The 15,387-nt window shown below is 38.3% G+C and overlaps 1 protein-coding gene across 2 annotated transcripts; it reads right to left on the bottom strand.

Annotated features, from left to right (window-relative positions):
- Positions 1–4,489: 4,489 nt before the first annotated feature.
- On the bottom strand, positions 4,490–15,116 carry LOC127642573 (zinc finger and BTB domain-containing protein 43-like). Of its 2 annotated transcripts, none has more exons than XM_052125213.1 (2): positions 15,042–15,116; positions 4,490–10,835 (listed from the first exon to the last, which is right to left on the bottom strand). In XM_052125213.1, the coding sequence occupies exon 2, from the start codon at positions 10,827–10,829 to the stop codon at positions 9,522–9,524; it is 1,308 nt and encodes a 435-aa protein (XP_051981173.1). In that variant the 5' UTR covers positions 10,830–10,835; positions 15,042–15,116; the 3' UTR covers positions 4,490–9,521. The 2 variants fall into 2 exon arrangements, with proteins under 2 accessions (XP_051981173.1, XP_051981172.1); XM_052125212.1 differs by lacking the exon at positions 15,042–15,116 and adding an exon at positions 12,564–12,667.
- Positions 15,117–15,387: the final 271 nt, after the last annotated feature.

Genomic DNA, 15,387 nt, shown 5'->3' with positions numbered 1-15,387 from the left:
TGCTATGAAGTGAAATCACGCATTATAAAATTATTATATTATTTATAATTTATGTTTTTAAACTGCTTATTTCTCTCATATTCATTCCATACAGCTATAATTTTAACAAAATGTTAACTTAGAATTGTTTTTATTAATTTTTTATCCTTGCATGCCTTATCTCTTTTTGACATATTTTATATTATATTATATATTATTTTTCCAATAAGAAATGTACACATCATCTGTAAAAGTTAATATTGACTAATACATGTATGTATGTAATGCACATGTCCAATTGCACTAATATTGATCCCTGTGTTGAATTTTAAGCACTAATATATTATAAAAGTGAATACATTATGAAGAAATTGAGTATTTTCTGAAACTACACCATAGTGATAATATGGCACAACAAAGCTTAAGGTATACACTCAAAGCAACTTACATTAAGCTGAGCTGGGGCAGTTTAAAACATAAGTTTTAAAATAAATCATTATCTTCCATTTGAGTTTTAGTCTGATTACATTACTTGAGAATGCCATCTAGTGTCTGAAAACTGGTATTAAAACATTCAAACTGAAACATTAATGGACAATTGATCTTTGTGCAACCAAACAGGATGTCCAGTACAAATAAAACATTTATTGCTAAGCAAATCCCACAAAGTTCTTCTATGAGAAGAAAACAACAAAAGTGGAACTGAAGAATGGGGTCGTTTGGAAAGAAATGTTTTCTGATCAACAGATCCGTGTAACATAAGAGTCCTGTTGAGGTAGTGATCAGTTCAATATTCAAAATCCTCGCTTGATGATTAAGAAAACTTGGTCACGTAAGTATATGCTTTATATATATATCTTTCCAAATGTATTCTTAACAATATTTTGCAAGGCCATGCCAGATTTTAAGAGTCAGTTTCCAAGGCATAACTGGTTCCGGTAATAAATTACACTCAAACTATATTAAAACATGTAAGAAAATTATATACTATGTATATAATTATATTAAATAATCATTTAATTTGAACCAATTACATAATTATATACACACCATTTGATTAATAGAAGAATAAACAGTATAATGTATACAATAAACAAACTTCCATAAGGTAAAATCTGACCAAGTTTTCCATTGAAAGGCAAAACATTTATGTATTCTATGTTTGCCAACCTGATTGTTGCTTGGCAAATAGAAACGTATAAATGGCCATTAAAAAACTATTTACATACCACAAACTAACACAATCAAAAGACAGTAGACAAAAAGTGTTATAGCAGCATTTAACACTCGCATGTATATAAATTAATACTCTAAGATAAGCCCTGTTCACTTAATTTAAACCTACATTAAAATTAGCTAATTATGCATTAATTAAACCCAAATTCCATGCACCATTAAAACCATTATTCATCTGTCCACAGTTAGACAAACTGTCTATAAATGGAGACGATTAAGTACTGTGGGTACTCTCTCTAGAAGTGGCCGTCCAGCCAAGATGACTCAAAGGGAAGTCAGAACTATTTTTAAAACTGCAAAATACCACAGCATTTGAGGTATTGTTGTTAGAGAGGTTTGCAGTTTGATCACAAACAGACCATAATAATAGCTGACTTATTAAAGCCAGACAACCAACCGTCCATTCACATGCTAGATTCTTACACTAATACATGTTTACCAAACATTGGCTGCTTTTCTACGAGTGTGTGGCAGGGCGGAGGGCGGGGTCGTGATTCTGCACACCCGGCCCCTAATCAAGAGAGGGAATAAAGGCCGGCCCCTAATCACGAGAGGGATAAAGGCCGACCGAAGACTGCATTGCAACAGAGAGAGATTTACGGACAGCTGTCCGACACCTGTGTGTGTTTGTCTTTTTGTTTAAGTGTAAAAGGAGCTGGAGGATGGAGGACGGAGGAGCCCGGCCGCCTGGAAGCGGAGGAACGGCCGCCGACCGCGAGGGAAGGAGGGGCTCAAAACCATCCACCTTGAGCAGTTACCGCTGCCAGGGTTGGGGGAGACCCCTACAGTCCACCAAAAACACGGCAGGGCGTTCCGTCCACCAGGGGCAGGAGGACTGCCTCCGATCTGCCCGGAGAGGCGTGGCTGTCGTCCATTAGAGGGTGGAGGAGTGGCCGAGGACCAAGCTACGGCGTATCAGAGAACTGGCGAGTAAGTCTTTTTTTTCTCTCTCTCTCTCTCCTCTCTCTCCCACAGCTGCTCCATGTTGGCCTTTCCCTCTATTTTTTTTAAATGTTTTGTTAATTTGGCATGATCACCGTTACGGTGTGTAGGTGAAAAAAAATTTTCACCAAAGTGGCATTCAACTGAACACAATGTATAGTCAGGACATTAATAACATGAAAAATGACTATTACAATTTGAAAAAAAAATTATAACTTCTTAAACTACTTCAAAGAGTTCTCGTCAAAAAATCCTCCACATGCAGCGATGACAGCTTTGCAGATCCTTGTTATTCTAGCTGTCAGTTTGTGCAGATACTCAGGTGACCTTTCACCCCACACTTCCTGTAGCACTTCCCATAGATGTGACTGTCTTGTCGGGCACTTCTCACCCACCTTACAGTCTAGCTGATCCCACAAAAGCTCAATGAGGTTAAGATCCGTAACACTCTTTTCCAAGTATCTGTTGTCCAATGTCTGTGTTTCTTTGCCCACTCGAACCTTTTCTTTTTGTTTTTCGGTTTCAAAAGTGTCTTTTTCTTTGCAATTCTTCCCATATGGCCTGCACCCCTGAGTCATCTCTTTACTGTTGTACATGAAACTGGTGTTGAGAGGGTAGAATTCAATGAAGCTGTCAGCGGAGGACATGTGAGGCGTCTATTTCTCAAACTAGAGACTCTGATGTACTTATCCTCTTGTTTAGTTGCACATCTGGTCTTCCACATCTCATTCTGTCCTTGTTAGAGACAGTTGTCCTTTGTCTTTGAAGACTGTAGTGTTTATCTTTGTATGAAATCTTCAGTTTTTTTGTCCATTTCAAGCATTGTATCACCTTCATTCCTCAAACCAATGATTGACTGACGAGTTTGTAGAGAAAGCTGTTTCTTTTTTGCCATTTTTGACCCAATATTGACCTTAAGACATTTCAGTCTATTGCATACTGTGACAACTCAAAAACAAACACAAAGACAACGTTAAGCTTCATTTAAAGAACCAAATAGCTTTCAACTATGTTTGATATAATTACAAATGATCAATTTATCATGATTACTCAGTGATAAGGTGTTGGAGTAATGGCTGCTGTCTAGATTTGATCAAAAATGACTTTTTTCAAATAGTGATGGTGCTGATTTTTACATCAGTAACGTCCTGACTGTACTATGTGTTCAGTTGAATGCCACTTTAGTGAATTAAAGTAAAACATTTCCTTAAGAAAAAGCAAAATCTGAACATTATTCCAAACTTTTGGCCACCAGTGTGTAGGTATATACACACACACACACACACTACCGTTCAAAAGTTTGGGGTCACTTGCCTGAAATGTTTCTCATGATCTTAAAAATCTTTTGATCTAAAGGTATACGCTTAAATGTTTGAAATTAGTTTTGTAGACAAAAATATAATTATGCCAACATCTTAATTTATTTAATTACAAAACTAAAACAAAAAAAAAGACATTTGAAATGGACGACTTGAACCAAATAATTAAGAAAAGCAGCCAATAAGTGCCGAACATAGATGGGAACTCCTTCAATACTGTTTAAAAAGCATCCCAGGGTGATTCTTCAAGAAGTTGCTTGAGAAAATGTCAAGAGTGCATGTCTGTGAATTCTAGGCAAAGGGGGGCTACTTTGAAGATGCTAAAATGGAACACAGTTTTGATTTATTTTGGATTTTATTTAGTCACAACATAATTCCAATATTTCCATTTCTATTATTCTACAGTTGTGATGACTTTATTATTATTCTAAAATATGAAAAAATAAATAAATACAAATAATAAATATTGAGTGAGGGTAAGTGACCCTAAACTTTTGAACGGTAGTGTGTGTATGTATATATATATATATATTATTATTATTATTTATTAGATTTTGTTTTGCAAAATAATTCAAGCCTATTACGAAGGTCATTTTTTGCATTGTAACATTATTTTCATGATAATTCAGCACATTTCCATAATGCAAAAAATCTCTTTTTCATTACTGTAATGCAAAAAAAATGACATAATAAAAGGAAATACTTTGACCATTTTAATTAAAAAATGATAATAATTGTGTCCAGACAGGATTATAATCTTTACTGTATTTCAGTAATGAGAACGAGTTCATTAAAGTAAAAATTATGGAGTGTTCTAAGCACATAACTGGTAATCAGAAGGACGCTGGTTCGAGCCCCACAGCCACCACCATTGTGTCCTTGAGCAAGGCACTTAACTCCAGGTTGCTCCGGGGGGACTGTCCCTGTAATAAGTGCACTGTAAGTCGCTTTGGATAAAAGGGTCTGCCAAATGCATAAATGTAAAATGTAAATGTAAAAATGATTACGTGGAAACAACAATATTTAAATAGCAAATCTGAGTTAAATCTACATGCAACTAATTACCTTCAGATCATTCTAGATGAACACCAAGTGAACTTTATTGCACAAGTTTTGGAGACCCCATTACTCAATTTAATTGATGGAATAAGTTTGTGTTTTGAGTGTAAGCTTCATTTTCTTTCTGAAAAATTACTTTTCTTATTTTTGTCTTTTCATTTTGGGGCAAATATGACCCAGACATGGTTTCTTGAGATTCAATCATATATATATATATTTATGGCACATTAAAAATATTTTTGGTTGACAAAAAGAGCATCACATGCAGAAGTTGTTGAAAATGTCAATGCCATTTATGCAACATTACGCAGGATTGTATTTGACCTTTTTTTTCTCTTATTTTCAAAATCCTCCTAATAAATCTGTTGGCTTTCAGAGCATTAGATGGATTATAAATGGCTTAGCAGTTTCATGGCTGAAATAATCGCTGTTCTCAGTGAAATCCTATAAACACACTAGCCACAGTTGAGCAACCAAATGATAGACATCTGCAAATGTGTTCGTGCCAACAACTCAATCAAAGGCAAAATAAACCCTCCAAAAAAATCCTGCATTATGCCGCATTGCGGTATATTTCTATATGCGTAAGACAATTATACTTAAAATTTGAACTCCAATGCGCTTAGAGTGATAAAACATGAATAATAAGACATAATTCGAAGCTATTCTGGGAGATTTAAACCATGTGGTAGAGTATTTATACACTAATCACATCTCAGATATTAGAATGACATTAAAGTCAACATGAAATGGCATTCACAACCCAATTTCAATCTGTAATGTGTGATACTCCTAAGAACAAAAGCGGTGAGTTTATTCTACAAATTGTGAAAAAAGTGGGTGTGTCATATCGGAATGAAGTGAATGTGAGTTTACAGTCTACTATTGCACTCCTCAATCAAACAATAGCTGAATTTTATTCAATCGTGGACAGTGGCTCCATGTTTTTTAACGTAAAATTACTATTAGAGACGTAGACCGTAGACAGATTAATCGGTGCTTTTTGGAACGTTTACAATTACATTTATGCATTTGGCAGACGCTTTTATCCAAAGCGACTTACAGTGCACTTATTACAGGGACAATCCCCCCGGAGCAACCTGGAGTTAAGTGCCTTGCTCAAGGACACAATGGTGGTGGCTGTTGGGATCAAACCAGCAACCTTCTGATTACCAGTTATGTGCTTTAGACCACTACGCCACCACAACAACTATCGGATATCTGCAAAAAATCTGTCGATAGTTGCGAAAGTTTTATCATCATTTATTCATTTCAAAATAAGAGTCCCCAGTGTGTTTCGGGCTTGTTTGTACTCAAAAGTCTTTTTTTTTTTTTCAGTTACTTTTACGATTTTGGTTGAACAAAAAACTGCATCTGGGATTTTATTAATTTCATTAAAGACTCTTTGTCTTTGCCCGCCATAATAAAGTATACGATTATGTATTTATTTGCATTCTATAAATCAATTAAAAAAAACTACCAGCCGATTAATTGGTTATTGGCCTTTCCCACCACCTTAGTTATCAGTCAACCTCTAATTACTATCTAATCTTAACATAAACACTTTGTGTAGAAAGAACCGAGTTGAATTGAGTACACCCAACAAAATTAGACATGTCAATTTAACTCAAATAGATGTATTTTATTTCTTTATGTACTAACTAGTGAAAGTGAATGTTAGCATGCTAAATACATGCAATGGTTAGCACAGCATTTGCTCAACAAAGTGAGTATTCAATTTCATGTGCGACATCTACCTGTCATCATCGTTATGGTAACCCCAAAACTCCAATATAACAGAAACACCATCAAATCTCAACAAAATAAAACATTAAACACTAACAAGTATACCCTTTATATTCATCTTGCACAAAAACACATAAATAATAATAATTTTAGCATTGAGTCCCATGAAAAGCATGCTGGTAAATGGAAATCCCCTGCCGAGTTTAATTAATGCTACATGAACACCATAAAATGTATTCATGTAGTCCAAACTCAAGTGGCTTAAGTAAACTTTTACAAATGTTAATGGATAGAACGCAATGAAGTCGAGTTGCGACGAAATGTTCTAGAATAATGTTGCTTCAATTCATTATAATTAAAGGGACAGTTCACCCACAAATGATAATTCTCTCATCTTTTACTCACCTTCATGCCATCGCAGATGTATATGACTTCCTTTCTTCAGCAGAACACATTTGTAGACAAATATCTCAGCTCAGAATGTCCTTATAATGGAAGTGGATGGTAACACGATTTTAACAATATGCATTAAACAACTCGAGTGGTTAAATTACTTATAAATATGTCTTATAAAGCGATACAATCCTTTTTGTGTGAAAAAGATCAATATTTACATACTATTTAACAATAAATAATCACTTCTGTTAAGTAGTGGTATGCGTGTTCACGAGAGGGCTGAGGTCACGCGGTCTCTCATGTGATGTACTGGTGTTGGCGTGTTCGCACGAGAAGTGACGCATGTGCGGCACACCCAGAGCAGCGCTGTTTACAACAGTTGTAACAGTAGGAGGAACGCTGTACAGACCAAACGGCGTAAACACATTTAAGCAAATTTAAACACAGATGTCAGATTTAGCAGGAGAAAAAGAGATTTTGCACAGTGTTTGCACAGCCATATTTATTTGAACCCGGGTACTCTGACCAGGAGCACAGGTTAATGGAGGAGGCTGGACCAACAGCAGCACAACAACAAGCTTTAGGGGGCTTTCACCCTAGCACTTTTGGTGCGCACCCCGGTTCGAATGACGTCAGAGTTCGGTTCGTTTGGATGATGTGAACGCTGTCTTCCGAACTCGGGTGCGCACCCGCGAACCGTACTCGGGTCCGCTTAAAAAGGTGGTCTGGGGTACGGTTCATGTGAACAAAAGAGTTGTATGGATGACATTAATGCTGATTGTCTGTGCTTTATGGAGCATCAGGCGCTCTTCCAGGCTCAAGCGGAGGACCGAGCTTGGTACACCAGAAGGGGCCACGAACCAGGACCACCGGACCCACCTATGGCTGTGCCACACGTCATGCTTTGCAAGATGGGAACTCAATACGAACCAAAGGCTTCGTTGAGCTCTTCTAGCAGACAGCTGATGCATGGAAGTGGCCGAGGTCCCAGTGGGCGGCCCGTATACTGCCGCTGTTGTCCGGGGAAGCCTAACTCGTGGCCCAACAACTTCTTGCGGCCAACCTCCTGGTGTACGAGGATTTGAAGAAGGCCATCTTTGTTGGCCGTAGCCCAGAACAACATCAGCAGCATTTAAGCTTGTGGATGCTTTGCGAGCACGGCCACCCGTTCGCATTCGTCCAACAGCTACGTGACACCTGCCGAAGTTGGCTGCTGGCTGAAGAATGTGACGCAGAGTGAGTGCTCGATCTGGTGTTAGGACGATATGGCGGCATATTCAGGGTCCAGCAAGCCCTGTTTTTGTTTCATAATTTTCAGTCATGATTGGCAGTGGCACCTGCAGCATCTGAGGACTGTCCTGAGATCGTTGAGATGGGCGGGACTACCGGCAAACCCAAAGATGTGTGCAATTGGGTGGGTGGAAATACGGTATCTGGACATCAACTTGGGTCATGGGCAGGTGCTGCCCCAAATTGATAAAATGACAGAGTTTTTCATTCGACAGTCACCGGCCCGCTAACTGATCTGACTAAAATGGGTGCACCACATCCAGTCCAGTGGAAGGAGCCGTGTCAGCAGAGTCTTGTGTGTGTTGCTGAAAAGCAAACAGAGTGTTTTAGAATAAAAAGTGTTTGCAATAAAAAGGATTGTGGAATGTGGATTGTTTACCCGGCTCCCGCTTCCTAGGGGACCTTCCTAAGGACCTACTGAGCTGAGATATGTTTCTATTTTTCTTCAACTGAAGAAAGGAAGTCATATATATCTGGGATGGCATGAATGTGAGTAAATGATAGTTTTTGGGTGAACTATTATTTTTAGTTAATTTAACAAGATGCCAAAATCCTTTTATTTTTGTGCCGCAAGCACACAAATTTGAGGTGGCTTTTTGGAGACTGAAGGTCAAAGTTCACCAACGTTCACATTTCGTTTCCAATTCCATTGTTACTTGTTATTATTGCAGTTACTTACTTAATAACTACAGTTATTATTCTGTTAACTAGCAAGATTTTAGAAAGGCTGTGTTAACTACAATAGCTGCCAAAAAATAAAACGCTATTTGGCATTTGGATAGCCATCTATGTGATGCCAGCCAAAATGGAAAGTTGTTTTAGAGGCGGAGCCTTTTTTGCATTACAGTTTTTACATTAGTGTTATGACATTTTAAAACAGTATGCCCTGATGAACTGCGCACAATAAAGTAAAAAAGATCAATTTTGCTTTCATGTTGACTTTAAACCATCCCGTCAGTAGAAACTATGGCTGCGTCTGAATATGCATACTTCCCAACTACTTTATAGTATGCAAAAAACCGTATGGCAATGGAGTAGGGTGTCCGAATCCTCATAAAAAAGTAGGTGAGAAATACCTGGAAGTAGGTTTGAGGCCATTGACACATATTCAAAACTCTGAATTTAAAAAACGTGGAGAACCACAAGTTGGGCAGATATTTTCAACTTTAAGTGCTATTTACCAAGAAAGTTGTGGTTAAACTCCTTGTGGTTAAATTTTACTTGTTTAACAAGACCAGACTTTATTATTTTCATGGTAGTTGTTACTATATATTCGGTTCATGGGACAATGCCCACATTGGCATTGCCACAAGTATTTCCGGAAATTTTAAGATTCTCACCTGCATACCTAAAGAACATATTTTTACACCAGCCAAGAAGTCATCTTCATCAAATGCAGTGCATATTCTGACAGTATGCAATTTCAGATGCAGCCTATATGTTTTTTGAGGTACACCTGGACAAATCCTCCCAAACTGAGGTGCTTATTTTCAATAGAAACCAAATGTTTGACATTCTGGCAATGTCAGCCTCTCATGTGTTCTTACAAGGTTCCTACAAGGAGGCGGGATCCACTCTGACCCGTCGTTTCTGGTGAGCCCTTGCGCATGTGGAGTTATGGCGGTTGAAGCTGTCTCGCCACATGAAACGTTTTGCGCACAGGCTGCACTCGTACGGTTTTATGCCTGAGTGGATCTTCATGTGACCCACCAAGTGATGCTTCATCTTGAAACTTTTGCCACACATGGCACAGCCGAACGGCCGTAAACCCAGGTGCATACTCATGTGGCGGTCTCGCTGACTTTTGTGAGTGAAGCTCTTGCCGCATTGGCACGGATAGAGCTTATAAACTACAGAGGCAAACCCTGAGTGAGACGTTTGCTCCTTTAGGTCACTGTAACCATGGGTCGATGCCTCCTCGTCTTTAGCAACATCCATAACTCCATCTAGTTGCTGCTTATTCTTGGATGTCGGGTTGGTGATCTTGTCCGCAGCTTGTGAAAAGCTCTCCATGGAAGTTCCGTAGAAGTCCAAGGGCTCTTCATAGGAGCAACCTCTATCCAGGCACTCCTCAAGGCGTTTCACAAGTTTCTCATCAAAACAACCGTCAACGATGTTTGGAGTGGGACAGTTATGGTCCGTGTCAGCTTCTACGGTGGACTCATCGTGAAACAGACCAGTGCAGGGTTCTCGGTTTGTCCTCTCTACTTTCACATGCACCTTTTTCCTGTGTACCATAATGCTTGGTGGCACACGGCCAGGTCTTAAATATTGATTCTCCATAGCACCCAACCCATTCTCCCTGCACAGATCTTCCGGAGGAGAGCAGCTGGCACTTTGTAAAGCAGGAATTGAAATCCTATCTTCAACTCTATCTTTTTCTTGACCTGCAGTCCGGCCAGCATCCTCGTTATCTGTGCCATAATCATCTACTTTTGGAGATTTCCCATATTCGAAATGCCCGCCACATTTTCTTTTCTTATGTCTCACCTCTAGAAGCTCAGTGCATTTGTCAACCACGTGCCACATTTGCAGGAAGCTGGCAGCAGTGAGGAAGGCCACCACCTCACTGGATGGCACTGAGAGCGCTCCTGTGTAGCAGGATAAGAGTAGCTGCTCGAAGACGCCAGGATGCATGACATCTGGCAAAACCACACGGGCGCTGTTCTTCAGCAGCACCTGATCGCAGAAATATGGCGAGCTTGCGGCCAGCACGGCACGGTGAGCCCGGAAACGATGGCCACCAATGGCCACAATGAGGTCACACAGTTGACCCCTCTGACGCTGCTGGTTCAGTTTCTTTAACAGGGAGCAGGAAAAGTTGGGGAAATCCACATGGAAGGAGTTTGTCTCTGTCTCCATTGTTACCTAAAAGACAGAATAGATAAACGTTTAAAAATCAGCAATAGTAGTGGCTCTCTAGTAACTGGTGGGTCATAACAAGAGATGTCCCAAAACTGAAACTGGTCCAACACGTGCTTATGTACTTGTACTCGTGCTCGAAAAATTCTCCAATACCAAAAATCTATTCTATCTGACGTAGAAATATTATTACATTCAGCACACTAAATAAAATCATGTGATTATTAAACTGCAAGCTTCAAATTCTTGCACTCAAAAATTTGAGTGCTTGTGAATGTGGGGAAGTGGTGCTGTGCTGACATAAAAACACAAAGTGATTATACCTTGTAGAGCTCTTTGACTCATACACGGAAAACACCATCATGAGCATCAAGCACTCTGTTTGTAGCAGATGACAGTTGTGGTGATGTGGGCGTGGCCGAGATTGGCCAGGAGAGGAAGAACAGTAAGGATTGACACCTGTGGGAAATGATCTCTAACAGACGTTCTGTGTTACAGTGAGAGCTGGAGAGGAATAAAAAGGAAATCCAGACCGCCAGAGGAGAGAGAGACGCACGCAGCCGAGTTCGTGTTGTGCGTGTAATCATTTATGTTGTGCTAAAAAGCAAACCTTGTTGTGTGATACTGAAAAGTAGTAAAAATAAATACTCACATGGATTGTTTATCCGGATCCCACTTCCTCCTAATTCCCAGGTTTCTGCACCACTGTGATAAGTCGCTTGCTCTCTTTGTGAAGGAGGAAGTGGGAGCCAGATAAACAATCAACATGAGTTTTTATTTTTACTACTTTTCAGAATCACACAACAGGGTTTGCTTTTCAGCACAACATAAATGATTGTACACACAACATGAACTCGGCTGTGTGCATCTCTCTCTCGCTCCTCTGGTGGTCTGGACTACACTTTATCCCTCTCCAGCTTTCACTGTAACACAGAACACCTGTTAGAGATAAATTCCCACAGGTGTCAATCCTTACCGTTCTTCCACTCCAGGCCTCACTCTCCACAGATATCACTCGGCCACGCCCACATCAATACAACAGCGAAAAGAGTGCTAAATCACTTTGTAGCACAAGGAACATGCTTATATTTAAGCAATATCTCACATCTAAGTTGCTCCGTTACGTAGCATTTTATTCGTCAAAAATAACTCCAAATTTGTATTTTGGATAGTGCTGTGAGGTTCTGCATGAAATCACATTATTTCATAAAAACAATACAATATTTTGTTAAAAAATATTTTTTCTATTTTCATTTGATTCAAGATTTAATGAACAAATTTATTTAAACACGTTTTTGTTGATAAATAAATGTATATAATCTAGTGGTCGACCGATATATCACTGAGGCCGATAAATCGGCCGATATACTGACTTTTTCTGTTTCCTGTTTGGCCGATTTGTTTCTTGCGGGCTCTGAGAATCGCCTGCTTGCACGTGAAGCGACATGTAAATGACCATCACGGTTCGTTTTGTTGTTACGTGCCATCGTGTTACTACAATAACAGACCGGTGTGCAACACAGTGTCATTTATACCGCCCGCATATCAGAGCCGTGACAGACGTGTTTGAGCTCATAATGTTAAAGTGATCGTGTGTTTCATTCTCCCTCTCTCTCCTCAACAGTTCCCTGAAACTAACTGACTTGTCTAAAAAGGCAAATATCAATAAAACTAATATCACATACCGTCAGCAAATATGTGCATATCTCGTTTAAACAGATGTAATAAACCAACCTCACAAAACTTGAGCAGATCCTGCATCCTGTGGAACGCTCATAAATCTTCCTCTGAAGCACGTATTCTAGCACCCTCTCCTCAACAGTTCCCTGTAGCTTTTCTAAAGATAAAAGGCAAATATCAATAAAACTTCTATTATATACCATCTGCAAATAAGCACATATCTCATTTAAACAGATGTACGTAATTTATGAACCTTCACGAAAATCCAGCATTTTCTTCCCGTCGAGCGCTCATCTAATATCTTCCTCTAAAGCACGTATTATATCAGCCAGAAACAAAACTTGAGGATCAGGATCAAATGTTCCTCTGACTCATAAATCATGACGGTCAGTCCATGACAAGGCAAGCAGGCGATCTAGGGCGTTTATAATGCCAGGAGATTGCAGGATCCACACAACTTCAAATAAAAGTGCTTCACGTATGAGTAAATGTTTTATTCACTATGAACTGTTTGTACTATTGGTTTGATTCTGTATTTTTGGAGTAAATGCGATCGCTAACGTGGACATGCCATCCATGGTTGCTGGACTACTGTGTGTACTGTTATTTCCTTCTTCCTGATATATTAACAATTTCTTAATTTGCAAATAATTACTCAAATTTGATGACTCGGAAGAAACTCCTATCTACCATTTAAAATATAATCTTTTTTTTTTACAGTTGCATTTTGTGTGAAATTGAGAAAATATAGTGTTGAATAATAGTTTATTCATTTTAAAGCTATTTTATTTTTGTTATTTACTATATTAAATTGTGTGATGTTTCGGCATTGTATCGGCTACCCTGCACTCTGGATATCGGCATCAGCCTTTATAAAAATGATATCAGTTGATCACTAATATAAACTGATGATATGTAATTCAGAGTAAAAAACAGATAACAAAAAATGGTATCGGGTAGAGGTAGACCAGTATATCGGCTTTACCGATTAATCAGTGCCACATTTTGAACTATCGGTTATCGGCAGACATCTATGCCAATAGTTGCCGATAGTTTGTTTTATTTCTCTGTGTTCCTTTGATAATTATGTTTTTAAATTGAAGCGAGGTGATGTAAAGAAAAATGTTACTATATGGAAATGTCCCTCGTCAGCACAAACATCCGGTCTCCAATTTCATATGTTGTGAATAATAATAATAATAATATATAGGCTATAAAAATCTTAATTTGGTAAATATTAAAAGAAGCATTGTAATGGAGCCAAGGCTGTATAATTCCAAAATAAGTGACCCAGATGTCTTTTAGGCTTGTGTAGTGTTTAAAGTCCCATGTTATGCATCCAATCTTATATGTTTCTGATTATTATTGGTTGAAAAATCAACTACATATGGGATTTTATTCATTTTGTCCTCTGGCCTCTATGTTTATCAGCCGATTAATCCGTTTTTAGCCTTATCCACCACCTTAGTAATTGGTATCGACAAAATCCACTATCGGTCGACCTCTAGCATCGGGACGTCCCTAGTCGTAGTCGTTACACAATGATGGGTTGCCAATCTGTTCAGAACAGGAGGTAAAAATAAAATAAAATAACAATGCAAAAATGTCAATATTAAAATGCAAGAAATTACCATAGAATTGTGCTTTGACAGAATAGTAAAATATTAAAGCTTAACAATTTTTAAAATGGAGTTACACTTCTTGTTGTTTATGGCTTTCCAAAACTGTTGGTTTTGTGTCATTTTATGGCATTGTTGGGCCTATGCAGTTTATTTTAACTGTAATAACTTTCAATCTTGGATTTTAAGAATATTTTACATTTGCACAAAAAACAATTAAATAATTTTGGTACTAGATCACCACCACTTAAAGTCTGATGCAAAATCTATGTATAAAGCTACATACAAAATTATTGTATGTACATATTAACATAAAAAATACCAAAAAAGGAAAAAAAATAGGCCTAAACCTGACCCTAACTACTACACATCCAGAAGGCTTTCAGTATGCAAAACATCTAGCAATGTAAGTAATAAAGTATATTTTATCTTAATAACAATAACAACTTATATTTCATATTTACTGTTACCCAACGTTTCTCCAGAAATGCCATTTGTACTACATTAAAACTGAGATAACGTAATATTAGCCAACACATCACCAAAAAAGTCATAATAAAGAAACCGCACAAATTTGCAGATCTATTGTCAGAGCCTTATAATAATTTTAAAGATCATATATTTAATTATTGTGGTTTAACTGTGGCAACAATAATTAGATTTAGTAACTATGGAGTTTTGGTGGGAACTTAGAAAACTATTTACATGTTTTGAAAGATTAATCTGTCTTAATTCATATATTTAATAGAGCAGAGATCAGGCTAAATTACTAGGCTGCTAGTTAGCATCTGGATATAAAGAATATTTCCTGGATTTAAATGGGCAACAGAGACATCGTTATACCTGTAAGAGACCCGGACAAAACAGCGCAGACTCCTGTCTCACACACGCCATCATTAATAGCTTGTCTTACCGTTAACTAGATCATTTTTCGGGTTTTCTGAAAAATAAGCAGCCTCCTTCCTTCCCAGAGCCACGACGTAGCGCATCTCTTACGTCATCACGCAGAGGCGCGTGGCTCAGAGAGAAATGTAAACAAACACGCCCCTTTCTGCGGGTTGCCAGATTGACATTAATCGCCGCATACACTCGGTGGAAGATTAGTTATTTGTGGAGGATGATTAACTATTTCTTCATTATGTCGTTGTCTACATTAAACCGGATGAGCTCAAAGAATCACTTTGAGACTGGTTCGCCAAGTTTAGTCTATCACTCTATAAACAGTGTTGCATTAATGAGCAATTAATGACTGTAATTAA

Source organism: Xyrauchen texanus, unplaced genomic scaffold (assembly GCF_025860055.1).
Source record: "Xyrauchen texanus isolate HMW12.3.18 unplaced genomic scaffold, RBS_HiC_50CHRs HiC_scaffold_704, whole genome shotgun sequence".
Taxonomy (NCBI): domain Eukaryota; kingdom Metazoa; phylum Chordata; class Actinopteri; order Cypriniformes; family Catostomidae; genus Xyrauchen; species Xyrauchen texanus.
Note: the sequence above shows the minus strand (reverse complement) of the source record. Positions and strands in the feature narration are given on the sequence as shown.

Bases quoted from the DNA above. Each gene is read 5' to 3' on its own strand.
- LOC127642573 (XM_052125212.1), bottom strand. From the start codon at position 12,590: ATGCAGGATCTGCTCAAGTTTTGTGAG. The intron at 10,836-12,563 runs GTTGGTTTATTA...TCTGTCTTTTAG, and splicing joins ATCTGCTCAAGTTTTGTGAG to GTAACAATGGAGACAGAGAC.